Source organism: Mus caroli, unplaced genomic scaffold, assembly GCF_978045245.1.
Source record: "Mus caroli unplaced genomic scaffold, Mus_caroli_1 scaffold_10, whole genome shotgun sequence".
Lineage (NCBI taxonomy): Eukaryota > Metazoa > Chordata > Mammalia > Rodentia > Muridae > Mus > Mus caroli.
Window position 1 is genome coordinate 116,034,910 of NW_028227265.1, and position 14,158 is coordinate 116,049,067.

Sequence of the window (14,158 nt, forward strand, 5' to 3'; positions counted from 1 at the left end):
TTGGCTCACATCGTAGTCAGGAAGCAGAAAAAAACAAAACAAAACAATCAAAAAAATCCACACACAACTCAGATTCTAGGATCTGTCTCAAGGGCAGGTCCCCCAAATGGCTTAAAGACTTCCCACGAGGTCTCACGTCTTAAAATTCCACGACTTACCAAATTGCCAAACTAAGTACTTGCATGTGTGGGTCTTGGGCTGGGAACAGGGCTCAGTTGCAAGCATCTATCTAGCTTAGAAGCCCTGGGTTACAAGCGCAGCATATATAAACTAGGTGTGGTGACACACGCTTGTACTACTGCACTTGGGAGTCAGAGGTAGAAAGGACGTTCATGCTCATCTTCAGCTACGTAACAAGTTCAAGGCCAGCCTGGTACCCGGGAGACCCTATCTTAAAACAAAAACAAGAACAAAGAGTAAAACGACAAGCACCACACCCAGGTAGAAGCTTTAAGGATCCATCACAGATCCAAGCCGTAGCGACTTGCCAGCTTCTGTATTTCCTGCTCTCACGAGTCGTGGTTGTCTGGGCAATACGATGGAATCTTTTTGTGGCTCTAACTTCCATTCCTTGATTCTTACGCTCATGCTTGCAAACCACTCCCAACCTTCACGGAGAGGCGTCCAATCACAGCCTTGCCCCCTCTTCACCAGGAATGCTGCTTGCTGTTGATTGGTTTTAAGAGTTCTCTCCATGCTTCATACAGATTCTCAGAGTTTGTAAGGTATCTCTTTCATTCTATGACGTGATGACTAATCTCACTGCCAACTTGACTAAACTTAGAATCACTATAGATAGATACACTTCAGGGTCAGCATCCAGGCCGATGTAAGAGGAAGCACGCTGAGCACTAGGAGCCATCTCTGCTTTCTGATCACATATATAAGAGGTAGCCAGCTGTCAAGTGCTCCCGCAGCCAAGCCTTCACCACTATAATGAACTGTTCCTTTCACAAGCTATGGGCAAAACTTAGCCCTTCCTTCTTCAAGTTACTATCAGGTGTTATCCTGGTGATGAGAGAAGTCATGGATACACGTGGGTTGGCAGTTTTCTGTTGCTAGTGACTTTCAATGCACAGTAAGTAACCATCCCCACCGGAGGTTTACAATGTTATTTTTCATTTCATGCCTTAATTTTTACTTTATGTGTGCTTTGCCTGCATGTATATCTGTGCACCATATGGAAGACAGAAAGTATGAGATGCCCTGAACTGCAGTTACAGATGGTTGAGTTACCACATGGGTGCTGGGAATCAAGCCTGGGTCCTCTGTAGGAGCCATCTTACCTGCTAAGCCATCATCCCTGGCCCCCTTAGCTCTTTATGTGGCACTCCATCGATCCAGCTTATTTCACTTGCACAGATCCTTCAGGGCCAGAGGGACACTGCCAAAGCACCTAGCCTTGTGAACTAAGTGGCCTCTGGGTTCTCAGTGCCCCAGCAAACAGGCAGCCCCTGGTGGGGACTGACTACCCAGTCCTCCTTGTGTGAGTCAGTCTGGTCGATCCTTTATGCTCATTCTATGGGTCTGGTTCCTCTCCAGAACCCTGATAGCTACACAAAAGCAATCAATGCAGGTTGCACCCTGCCTCCTTACTATTTCTAAAAGTATTTTAGTGGATTCCTTTGGATTTCAGATTGTATCTAGTATGTAAGATTAACCATTTTACTTATCAAACTGGGATGTCTTTCATTTCTTACCTAACTCCTGGCTAGAATTTCTAGTACTATGTTGTCATCAGCACCCCGACACCCTGCTCCCCTCAATACCCGGCATTGTGCTCAGTGGCTGTTCATTAATGACCTTGTTAGGTTTTTTTCCCCTATTCCTCATTTGCTGACTACCCGAAAGTGCCGAGTTTTGTAAACTGTTTTCCTGATCAGAGATGATCAGATAAGGTGATAGGATGGAGGCCTATCAGCCTGCGGGTCTGAGCTACCCCACGGCGCGCACAGGTGCTGCTTCTTTAAGTATAAAGGAAACAAACTGTGGAGTCAGCAAAGCTGTAATACTAGTGACTGTTTGTTGTTGTGTTTATAGAGGTCTATGTCCTTCATTTTGGTTTCTGGCCACTGCTGTCTTCATAACCTGATAGACTGTCATGAGCACTGACTACCAGACCAGATACAGGGGGTACAAATCCCCTCATCTTTGATTTGGGGATGATTTCATCTCTCCTTTAATTTTTTTTTTGTTTTTTGTTTGTTGTTTTCAGAGACAGGGTTTCTCTGTGTAGCCATGGCTGTCCTGGAACTCACTCTGTAGACCAGGCTGGCCTCGAACTCAGAAATCTGCCTCCCGAGTGCTGGGATTAAAGGCGTGCGCCACCACACCCGGCTAATTTTTTTTAGGAGAGGGAGTCCGAACTGAAGCACGGTCGTAACTCTGTGGCCTAGCCTAGTATATGAAATTGAAAATCAGTTCTTGAAGTCTTTAAAACTTATTATACATGTAGATGTAAAGGGAAAAAACACACCTGGTCAGAGGACAACTCCAGTCAGTTCTCTACATGGGTCCCAGGGATCGAACTCAGGCCGCCAAGCTCACACAAGTACATTGTACTCTGAGGCATCTCGCCTGCCTAACAGGGTTCCCCCTGCCCCAACACAGTATTATTATTTGGGAATTTCATGCAATGCATCCTCAGCACGTTGCTTCCATAAAACACACAAAGTCCAATTTGTGCTGCCCATATACTCACTGGAGCATGGTCAAACTCCCAGCAGCTAGTTCTTAGAAATCTCTGTTCTCCCCACACATGCCCATCCTGGCAGAAGCCATCGACTGTGAGGAGCTATGCTTGACCATCCCCATCAGTTTTAAAGGACTTTCTTCAATAGCTTCCCCGATAGGGTTCTTGATGGATGGGCCCCTCTCACCCTTTCTGGTGTTCTGAAGGTTTGGGCGTACTGTCTCCTGGCCCCGCAGATGACAACTCTGGACGCTAAGTGCACACACATGATGTCTCCCTCTTTGGCTTTCAACAATACCTTTCAGAAGCCTCGTGAAAATGTGCATACCCTCATTGACTCCAATGTGTTTCGTGGATGCGCAGTCAGGTGGCCTTTACTCAAGCATGGCGAGTCTTCAGCTGCTGTCTTCCCACACCCTCTGCGCTTTCTCCTCTGCAAATATGGGTGTTTGTGGCACATCCCTCAGATCTTTTTCTCCCGTTCCTCAGACCTGGGAACTGTATTTGCCAGTTAGGTCTGACACCATCTCTGTGTTTTCTTTCCATCCATTTCTGCCCAGGACTTGTGCCTGAAGTCTCCTCTTGACTGCTGCCTCCCTGGTTTGTGACCAGGCACTTACTCAGCTTCCCTGGGTTCTTTGAGCATCTCTGAGCTGACTGATTACAATGCTGTGCAGGGTGTTAAGTAATCACTCTCAGGAGTGTCTAAGTTCCCCCTTCCTATAAATGCAACACTCTTCCTTTCCTTCACGTCTTCTGTTGAAGACATTTAAATCTGCTCACAGTGGCCAGAGAGGTGCATTCTATTTCCCGAAGGTTACTCTGTTCCTGTTGATAGTTGCATGCTAACTGCACTTGGGTGGACCAGCCTGGACTGGCACCTAACAGCCCTTTCAAGTCTGTTCTGTGCCTTTCCTTGGGCATGCCCAGAGTAACCTTCCCAAACCAAAGGCTATTTTTTTAGTATCTGAGTTTTCAGTGTCTGGATTCCCAAAATGGGAGAGAAAAATGGAGGGAAAGAATGTGCCAACCCTTAAATTCCTGGAAATCTAATGATGCTGAAGCCACAGCGCAGCTCCAGTGTCAGGTAACTACCTCAAACAGTTCCTAAATAGCTATGTCTGGCAAATTCTACCAGTACAGTTGTCAAGGAGCAAAAAGACTACTGGTCTACCCACTCATTTTCCCAGAATGCTCAGTGTGATAGCTTTCCTGAAAGCCAAACCTACAAAGTGTGCCTCAACTTTCAGGAGAGAGGGAAAAAGTCAAAAAGCCGGCTTCTGTACTTGGGCACTCAAAATCTCACGCCTGCTTCACCCTCCTTTCCCATGTCCTGCCCAGTTATGACCAACAGTGCAGGAACTATTAGACATGTGGGGACTCTGCTCCTGGGCCAGCATCCACCTTTTACCTTAGGGCAATCCGGAGTAACCGTGGAATACAGTCCCGAGTTACAGAAACACAGAGCTTGTTTAAAATGCCCATGCGCGTTTTATTAATAAAAACTAACAGTGCTTAGTTAAACAAGTCAAACAATTAAAGTCTCTTTATATTCCATAAAATATTACAGAAAAGTTTATTTGTGTTTCAATAAAAAGACCATCATTTTAGAACAGGCAGCTAAGGGCAACTGTGCAGTTAATGGGTTCTTGTGAATAAATTTTAAGAGACTATTGCCTGTCCTTAAATTCCTTTTTCTTTTTATAAAAAAAGAACTATTAAAAATGATTGACAAATTTTGAGTTAAAAAACTGTTAAAACATTCTCTATGTTTAATTTCAACTTTATAATAGATTACAGGAAGATGCTCATGAAACAAATACAACATTTGTTTCAGTACACGTCTTTAAATGATAGACTTATAAGTATGTAAACAACTATATAATAAAAAGTTTCCAAACATAGCCTGTAAGAAATCAGGCAAATTTACCATAAGCAAACTTTCTAAACAATTTCCATAGCTGCACCAGCGTGGCAGTAAACTTCTTCCAAACAAAAAGAAAACAAACAAACAAAATCTACTTCGCAATTTGTTGCTGCAATAGAGAAAAGGTGTCCAGACACGATGGAATTACAACAGTCAATATAATTTAAGGAAGGAGTCATAATAAGACGTATGGCGCTTGTTAAACAGTAGAGCTGTGCTACTGGCTTAGTTCTTTGGACACTGCATGATTTAACAAATGGAAAACTTCATCCTAAAGCCTGGCTGTCCACCACCTGGGTGCTGGACATCGGAGGCAGGGCAGCACTTCATCATTGTCACTGGTGTGGGCGCAGTACAGTTTCCTCGGCAAACCCAGCAACAACTGTTGAGGGGCAAAATAAGCTTCAAACTCAAAAAAGAAAGAAAAGAAAAAAAGAGAGAAAAGAGAGAAACCATAAAATCCTAAAAGAGGCTCTGCATTAGCACGCTGGCTTCACAACACATCCGCAGCTAGGCTCAAACTGCGCACACTCCTCACTTGGAGCTGCACATCTAACTCCAGAACTCTCGGGTATCTTCTTGGGAGTAGGCCAAAAAGAACAGAAAGCCCCACTTTAAGTTTCTTTTCTCTATACATGTCTTTCCTGAAGCTGATTCGAAAGGGAGAGGGGTCTACGGGTTGAGTAATCAATCCTCCTCGTCGTTCTCATTAAAGTCATCGTCGTCGTCATCATCCTCCCCAACGTAGGACACAGGGGTCTCGACCCTGGAGCCGCTGTACTGAGACCCATTGGAGCTCGTGGCCAGCATCCCATCTGCACCATTGCTCAAATCACTGCAAAGACAGGCCAGTCAGTGGGGAAGCCTGCTCTGTCCAGACCAAGAACCGCTGGACAGGACCCTAAGGGGGGTGGTTTGGCTTTTTAAAAATTATACAGCAAAAAAAGGAAAAAGTTCACCATCTGCAATATTAAAACCATAACCTGTCATGAGCTTCACTCTGCTTGGGCTATTCTGAGACCAATCCTTTAAAGACCTGGTACAGCATAGTGTTTGGTCACCAGTACTCACATGAGACCACCAAGATGCACCATGAATCTACGCGTTCGTGTTCTCTCTCTCTCTCTCTCTCTCTCTCTCTCTCTCTCTCTCTCTCTCTCTCTCTCTCTCTCTCTCCCTCCCTAGCCTGTCACTCACACACTCTATAGCAACATGGGTCAGAACCTAGAACAGCTAGGCGACATCCTTAAATATTTAAGCACAGGCTGGGCTGATGTCGCACTCCCAGCATTCAGGGCCTGTCAATTAATGTAAAGCCACAACTATTCATCCCAATGCTTTTACTGGTACTTAACAGCACACAATAACACTTCCGTGTACTGGGCTTCCCCATTGGGCAACTACATCCAGAAAATCACCACAAGCCACCGCATGCTGTGTTAAACACAACACCAATGCTATCATTCCACATAGGAGGCCAACAGCCTCATTTTCTCACTGTGAGAAGTGGGAAGCCAGGAAAGTTTATTCTATAAAAAGAACCAATTGTGGTCAGCCAAGTGGCTCATTGGGTAAAGACACTTACTTGCCTCACAAACCTGAAAACCTACGTCTTTGACCCCCAGAACCCACATAAAAGTGAAAGAAACAACTCTACGAGTTGTCTTTTGGCCTCCACATACGTCCATTAAGGAGAAAATATTTAAAAATATACTCTACTTTAAAAAACAAAACAACCTCCCCGTTCCTGCAGTGCAGTCACACTCAGCACAGACCTCAGAACAAGAGAAAGGCTGATCTCTGAGAAAGCAGCCATGTTCAGGTGAGGTGGTCACTTTCGCTGTAGCCTCAAATGAGCCCAGCAACATCTACAGTTATCAACTGAAAACAATTCTAAAATTTAAATTTATACCTTACTAATATACCTTACTAATAGCTAATCTTTTTTTTTTTTTTTTTTTGGTTTTTCGAGACAGGGTTTCTCTGTGTAGCCCTGGCTGTCCTGGAACTCACTTTGTAGACCAGGCTGGCCTCGAACTCAGAAATCCGCCTGCCTCTGCCTCCCAAGTGCTGGGATTAAAGGCATGCGCCACCACGCTTGGCCACTAATAGCTAATCTTAACTAGACTGTACCTATCAACATGGCAATACAATTATTTCATCGTTCACATTCATTGTAAAGACCACCTTAGGCCTATCCCAAAAGCTTAGTACTCACCTTCTCAAACTGCTAGGCCAACTGGTAGCTGATTTTTTTTTGTTTTTACATAGTAAAGTTCCTTCAATAACTCAGAATATAAAAAGATGGAATAAAACACAAAGCACAGGGCAGGGGAAGACAGCTTGGTCATCACAGGGCCCCGTGCTCATGAGGATCTGAATTTAGATCATTAGCACCCTCATCAAAGTCAAGCGTGGTAACCACAGAGAGACTCTGAGAGGTGAATGGGTCAGAGGTTAAGAGCAGTGGCTCTTCTTGCAGAGGACCTGGGTTCAATTCCCAGCACTGATATGACAGCTCACAAGTCTGTAACTCCAGTTCCAAGGACCTAACACCCTCATGGCTTCCTCTGGTACCTGATACACACATGGTATGCAAAGATACATGTAGACGAAATACGAATACACTGCACAAATTTAAAGAATATATATTTTTAAAAGCTACAGTTGGCAGTATCTTCCCGTAACTTAGAACGAGGAGGCCAGAGGAAGCCTGTTCAACCAGTTTAGCCAATCAGTGAGAAACACTGTTTTACACACACACACACCCCACCACCACCACCACCAAAGCAAGCAGGAAGGCAGCACATGAAGCTGAGGAGCTCCGGGTAACTGAAAGCTGCTGGAGAAGGAAGTCAGTCTTGTTCATGGATGTGGGCCCTAAGCGGCCACCCAAGCTCCAATAGACACCCTGCACATACTGACAACACTACACAGACTGGGGGTGGGGGTGGATAGCGACAGTGAGAACAAGGAGAGTTGGAGGAGGGAATGAGGGTAGATTTGGTCATAATACATTATACAAGTGTGTAAATATTGAATAAAACACTTTTTTAAAATAAACTATAAAGGAGACTGAGGCAAGGGAATGGCAAGACCTGGCCTGGTTGTGGAGTGAGGCTGTCTTAACTAAAAAATAAAAAAAGGGTAAGTACCACCACCTGCTAGGCTGACCTGAGTTCCATCCCAGGATCCCACGCCCTCCGACCTCCACAGTACACCATGTGCACGCCCACACTCACATCACACATGAAACAGGTTTTAAACCTGGGCCACACAAGCCTAGAGACCAGAGTTTGATCCTTGGAACCATGTAAAGGTGGGAGCGAACCACACGCATGCAGGCCTCTTCTGACCTCCACACTTGCCCACATATATCACACACAAATAGTCACAATAAAAGATTTCTTTAGAAATGTCAAGTATATAGAAGCAGAAAATAAAACTGTACACACACTGTACCGTGAGACACATCTTAAGAAAACAAGTAAAGAGCCATTAAAAACAAAACAAAACCAGTCAGGCGGTGGTGGTACACGCCTTTAATCCCAGCAGAGGAGGCAGAGGCAGGTGGATTTCTGAGTGTGAGGCCAGCCTGGTCTACAGAGCAAGCTCCAGGACTGTGTGGGTTACACAGACAAACTCTGTCTTTAAAAAAAAAAAAAAAAAAACAAAAAACCAAAAACACCCTTGTCACTTTCCTTGCCAACAACAGTGAATACAGGTAGGTTTGTATCCCCCCTTACTGTGTTTAACACTTTTTAAAAAGTAAAAACCATGAATTACTTAATTGGGGGCAGAGGGTGCTGTGGGATCATTTTATGGGGACAAGCACTGTGTTCCCTTGCCTGAGCAGACAGTTACCTGGGCTAAGCTCAGTTCAGCCTATCTGAAACAAAGTAAGGCTGCCCCACCCCCGCTGCTGTCACCTGGCAGAAAGCCTTGTGCCATTGGATGTAGAACCTGTTGTCGTGACGAATACTCCACCAATGGATCCCTGAGCCATTTCTGAAAAGAGACAGAAGCAGATAATAATAAAACCAGGCAGTCAAATGTGGTGGCACCTGCCTTGAACCCCATAACTTGTGAGACAGATCTCTGAGCTCTGAGCCAGCCAGAGGCAGAGACCAAACAAACCTCCTGAAACCCAGAATGTGAGAGAGAAGCAAGCCTGCATGACCAGACAGAGCTTGGGGGAGCTCTGTGGATACCCTGCCAGCCTGTGTGAGAACCAGGGGTGGCTAGTTCCCAGGCAGCATGCATGTCTGCTCGGGAGTTTCCCCGTGCTGCTCTGTGTGCAGTAGCACCAGAGAGTAGAAACGAGGACTAAGAGCATGAACGGGCAGCATAGCACCTTCCACCTCAGACTCATGCAGCTACAAGGCAGAGCCCCGGGCCAGGCCCCAGGCCTGCAAGTGCTCCAGTGTGGGCAATGCCTTATACAGGACAGGATGATGCTCATGCAACCTGGGACAGCCTCAGAAAGCAAGCACACATCATGCATTTTTGACCGCTGACAGGATCTTTCATGACTCATCACAAGGCCAGTGTGACCTGATGACTCAGCAAAGTCACCAAATTAGAAGCCCAGGGAACTGAGAGCCCTGCCTCATGCTGCCCTGACTGCTGGGTTCCAAGGACCAACCGATGGCCTCGGAAGGGAGGGCAGCAGGCCTGTCACCTCCCATCCTCACTCGGCAGACACCCAGGCACTCAGAATGCACTGGGCCACGGCATGGCCAGCCACAGGGCACAACTAACCTGTCACGTATGGTTCTAGAGCTTTTGGTACCAAACTTCTGGCCACCTTGAGGTCTTCAGCAGAGCAGTGGCCAGACTCCAGCCCACATGCCATGCCCATGCGCTTGAGCACCTCAATGTCATCGTGGATCTCAAACGTGTTGTCAAAGTTAAACAGATATTCAAATCTGTTGGGGAAAGGCACCGTGAGGATTACGAGGCTTCCAAGAGCAGGCAGTAAGTCCACCCCCCCACTCCCACCCTCCATCTCAGACCCCATAACTACTGAATTTCTCTAAAACAGTTCAAACTAGGGAATGAAAGACATGTCACTGCATAGTGATGGCCCTGGGCTGGGGACACAGTGTTGCCTGCACGTGGCATGGGTGCCAGGACCACCAGAGACCATAGCTGCTGTTACTAAGCAGCCGTAAGACTGAACCCTGATAACCAAGTATCTGTTTCTTCCCCCGAGGAGCTGCACTTAGAGGGCCCACTGAGGACGAACTTGTCATTGGAGATGCTGCAGTCAATGACTGTCTTCCTGCTGGTGTTGACAATGATGAAGGGCAAGTGGATGACAGAGTTGGGAGGAGGCGGCCTGCGGGCCTGCTGCTCGGCTTGGCGATTTCTCTGCACCAAGTTCTTGAAGGCAATTTGCTGAAAAAGACCAACACAGCCCCCAGTGGATGTCAATACCAGTAACATGATCCCTTCCTTCCTGCAGATAGTGGGAACCTGGGTGTTGAGAGATCGGCCTGTAGCAGCCTGTGGCATCTGCTCACAGCCTATAGGGGACAAGGAACACAGGAAAGCAGTCACACGAATGACCTGCTAGAGGACACTCAGTCCTACGCTAATCCTTGAAGGACCTCTTTGCAGCTGTGCAGGGATGAACCCAGAGCCAATGGTCCAGTCCTGAAGTCCACATGGACACAAGACTCTGATCTAACCCTGCCAACCACACTCCTCCCTCTACAGTGGAGGTGCTCTCATAGAGACACATGTGACTACACAGTAGGAGGCCCTTCTCCACATGACAGGTGACAGGCAAGCGAGGGCAGGAAATGGGAGTGAGTTGGGCCACTGCCTACCCAGCTTCTTCTCCCTTCTGGAGCCAGGATCTTCCTGGAGCCCTGAACCAGTCCTGCCAGGCATGCAACCTCAGGCTGAGCACACAGGGAAGGAGGGAAGGAGGGAAGGAAGGAAGGAAGGAAGGAAGGAAGGAAGGAAGGAAGGAAGGAAGGGAGGGAGGGAGGGAGGGAGGGAGGGAGGGAGGGAGGGAGGGAGGGAGGGAGGGAGGGAGGGAGGGAGGGAGGGCACGTCACCGTCACCGGGCCCCAACTCCACTCCTCCACCAGTCACATCACTTCAGGGAGGTAGCAAGGCCTGGTGAGGGGCTGGGATGATGCTGGCTCCTCCCACTCTGAATGCTATGTTCACCTCAGGCTGGTAGCCAGTCACCCCCTAGTACCATGGCTACGCCTTCTGGAAGGTTCTAGCACATCTCAATCTGCTCTGCCATGAGCCCTGCACACACTAACTTCACTGAATCCCCAGGTCTCTTATGAGAAGTCCAACTCCCAGGGCCACTTCACATGAACACGGACAACCTTAACCACCATGCTTTCCCTGGGCAGTAACCATGAAGCCCAACATCTACAGAGTGCATGACATGCCTGGTGCATTGGATGTCACGCCAAGGAGCTTATGCTCACAGTCAAGGCTCTCTGAGAACAAGGTCTGTGTGGCCAACAGCCTGTTTCCAAGGAGGACATGGGGACACTCAGAAAGGCTGTACCTGCAGGATGAGCTCCTGGAGCTGTGACTGCTTCTGTTTGATCCTCTCCAGCCTCCGCTGCCTCTCGACCTGCAGACACAGTGAGGAAGGGCAATCAGCACGCACACTGACAAACCCATTCTGCCAGGCCCATAGGCACTTTCACCAAGAGCACAGCTACCGTGTACAGACAGACACAGCCGAAGCTCTAGATGAAGGCCAGTGTTCCTGTAACTTCCATAGCATGCTGACCCTTTCCTTTCTTACACACACACATACACACGTAAAAACTGTCTTGTAACAGGGACTATTAAATGCATCATCACATCCACTCAGCCACCTGGTATAGCCCTCTCAAGTGACCAAGGACAATGGAAGCCTGTTTAGGCAGTGCACCTCTAAGTTCTGGCACTCCTGAGCTGAGTTGGTGGGCAAGCCGATCCATTTGATCTCCTTCTTCTCCTTGGAGATGATGTTCATGGCCATTAGCACATTTAAGGCATCGTACACACGCCGCCGGATGTTCTTCTGGTCATAAGCCTAGACGACAGAGCAACAGCATTCTCGGTGATCCAGTGGCTTGGAAATTCATACCTGAGGTTCATACCACAAGCATGTCCCGAGGGGATGTTCCTGGCCTACCCACTCTGTGACACCGGTCCTGCTTCATTCATGCCTTAAACCTGAGTAAGGGTTTCCTAGCCCCCATCACTGCCTCAGCTTGACAGGCTGAACCATGCTATACTGAGTGGCTGCAAGGCAAGCCCCACGTCTTGCCAGAACACTTACTGATTCGTTTGGTAGGATGTGGTTGTCGGCAGCGCTGAACTCTGCCACCAGCTCGTCAGCCACCTCATTGTAGGAGGTGGTTCCTTTCCTCTGCACCTTCTCACACACCTTCATGGAGAAATGCCGCAGGCCCTTGCCATTCTTCTCGCCCTTCCTGTTCCGCTTCCTTAAACACCAGAAAAACAGATAACGTTAGTAGTCACGGGAGCCAGAAGCAAAGTCATTTTCAGAGAAGGCCTAAGGCTGCAGAGGCCCATTTTTCCCACAGCCCCACCATAGGTAGCAGGGACTCCGCCCTGATATATCAAGGACATTGGCAAGTATCAGTGTTTCTCAGGTCAGAAAAGAACACGTATGAGGCCAGTTCACACACCTGTGCCTTTAAATGTCAGGGAAGATGGACAGACATCCGAAGGGCAGAAATCAGCATGGGTCTGATCCGGACCACACACTAGGCACCACTGTTCTAAAGGCGTCTGCTGGCATCAGAGCACGGCACATTTTAGTGTAAACTTAGGAATTTCCAGGGGTAATTTTGGCAAGCTACCATGACATAAGGCAGATGCTTAGATTGATGGACATGTGTCAAGTGGGAACCGTGGTGCAGCTTCAGGTCGGGAGGCACAGCAACTGTGTCGCCCTCACTAGGTCACACCGGGAACAGTCGCTACATTTCTCTGCAGAGTTTGGGGCACAGATGATTTGAAATTGAAGCAAGAGAGACAGGGTTTCACAACAGTGTTTTTAAAATGTGACACACTGGTGAGCTTTAAAGAGAGTCACTTCACTTCCACATCTGCTACGTCTCAGTGGCAGTACTGCCCTGGAGGGACAGACCATGCATGGGATAGAGCCCTGGGATCAGATCTTCTGACACTTTCTAAGCGTTTGTGTCGTATTAGCGACCGGTGTTCTCTCTGTGGCCCTGTCAGAGGTGAGATGGGAGCTCTGTGCTCTCTCTGCTCAGGGACCCCCACTACAGACCATGTGACACACGGCCAGAGGACAAAGGGGACATTCTCAGCAGCTGCCAAACTGGGGTGGGGGTGCTCACCCAGCAGACCAAGGTGAGGAGTCAGACGTCTGGTTCTGGGACACAAAGTGCGTGTTGGGAGTGTGTGGGCTTCCTACCACAATAGTGTTGGATGCTGCCGGTCTCTGAGGCGTGCCAATCACCTATAGTCAAGAGAGAATTCAGAACAATCAGGCCTGTCTCCATCACAGTACCACGGTTTCCTTCTGCAGCCACTGAGGCTCCTTGTCAGCCACAGGGAGAGAGCAGCAGAGAATTCTGCACGTGCCCCAACGTAGCAACAGCAAGAGCACCGCCAGTGTTAACTACAGCTGCTCTGCTGTGGCACTACCCCACACAGCTCAGACACCTGTACATCTAAAAGAACATCAAGGTCTCAACCAGGTAGGCAAGCTCGAGAAGACAGAGCAGGCCAAGGCAGGCTTCCTACGGCAAGAAAACCGATAGTGACAAGGAGGCAACTTACTGATAGCTAGGAGTACTCACAGGGCAGTAACACATTGCTGGTTTATTTCCTCTTAACAAGCTAGGCAAGGATAAAACCGCCCCTCTAAAGTATAAAAGTTACCAGGAAGGAAGGAAGGAAGGAAGGAAGGAAGGGAGGGAGGGAGGGAGGGAGGGAGGGAGGGAGGGAGGGAGGGAGGGAGGGAGGAAGGAAGGAAGGAAGGAAGGAAGGAAGGAAGGAAGGAAGAAAGAAAGAAAGAAAGAAAGAAAGAAAGAAAGAAAGAAAGAAAGAAAGAAAGAAAGAAAGAAAGGAAGGAAGGAAGGAAGAAAGAAAGAAAGAAAGAAAGAAAGAAAGAAAGAAAGAAAGAAAGAAAGAAGGAAGACAGACGTCCAGAACTGTAACCCTAGGACAGACAACAGGTACCTCCTCCAGCTCCCAAGTGGGAGTGGTGCCTGACTGTCCTGCCGGGGACACCTTTTTCTATTGTCTATGAGGGACCTCAGGATCCAAAGATCATCAGGACAAGAAAGGGACAGGCAGCCCCATTGGGAGCACACAGCCAGCAGCTCACCTGACCAGAGGTGGTGGCTCTTGGGAGTCAGGTAACCAATTCTACCAGAGTTGATATGGCAACCACACTTATAGCAATGTCTTTGATGTCCTTTGGGAAGAGGTCTGTTGTTTTAGTTCCCTCAGTTAACACACAAACCTGTTATTCTGGAGACAGACAACTGTCCTATTCTGACAACCAA

General features: G+C 47.9%; 1 protein-coding gene across 6 annotated transcripts in view; it reads right to left on the reverse strand.

The window, feature by feature from the left end:
* Positions 1–4,144: 4,144 nt before the first annotated feature.
* The window catches only part of Tfdp1 (transcription factor Dp-1), a 40,332-nt gene continuing 30,318 nt past the window's right edge, over positions 4,145–14,158 (reverse strand). For 5 of the 6 annotated variants that reach the window (XM_085844170.1, XM_085844168.1, XM_085844167.1 and 2 more), the window contains 8 exons: positions 12,983–13,104; positions 11,929–12,094; positions 11,536–11,679; positions 11,161–11,229; positions 9,868–10,019; positions 9,381–9,547; positions 8,549–8,627; positions 4,145–5,454 (listed from right to left, as the gene is read on the reverse strand). In XM_085844170.1, the coding sequence (XP_085700296.1) occupies positions 5,307–5,454; positions 8,549–8,627; positions 9,381–9,547; positions 9,868–10,019; positions 11,161–11,229; positions 11,536–11,679; positions 11,929–12,042 (873 nt within the window). In that variant the 5' untranslated portion in view covers positions 12,043–12,094; positions 12,983–13,104 and the 3' untranslated portion in view covers positions 4,145–5,306. Of the gene's footprint in view, positions 5,455–8,548; positions 8,628–9,380; positions 9,548–9,867; positions 10,020–11,160; positions 11,230–11,535; positions 11,680–11,928; positions 12,095–12,301; positions 12,405–12,982; positions 13,105–14,158 lie in introns of those variants that run through there. The other variant, XM_085844172.1, reaches the window with a different exon arrangement.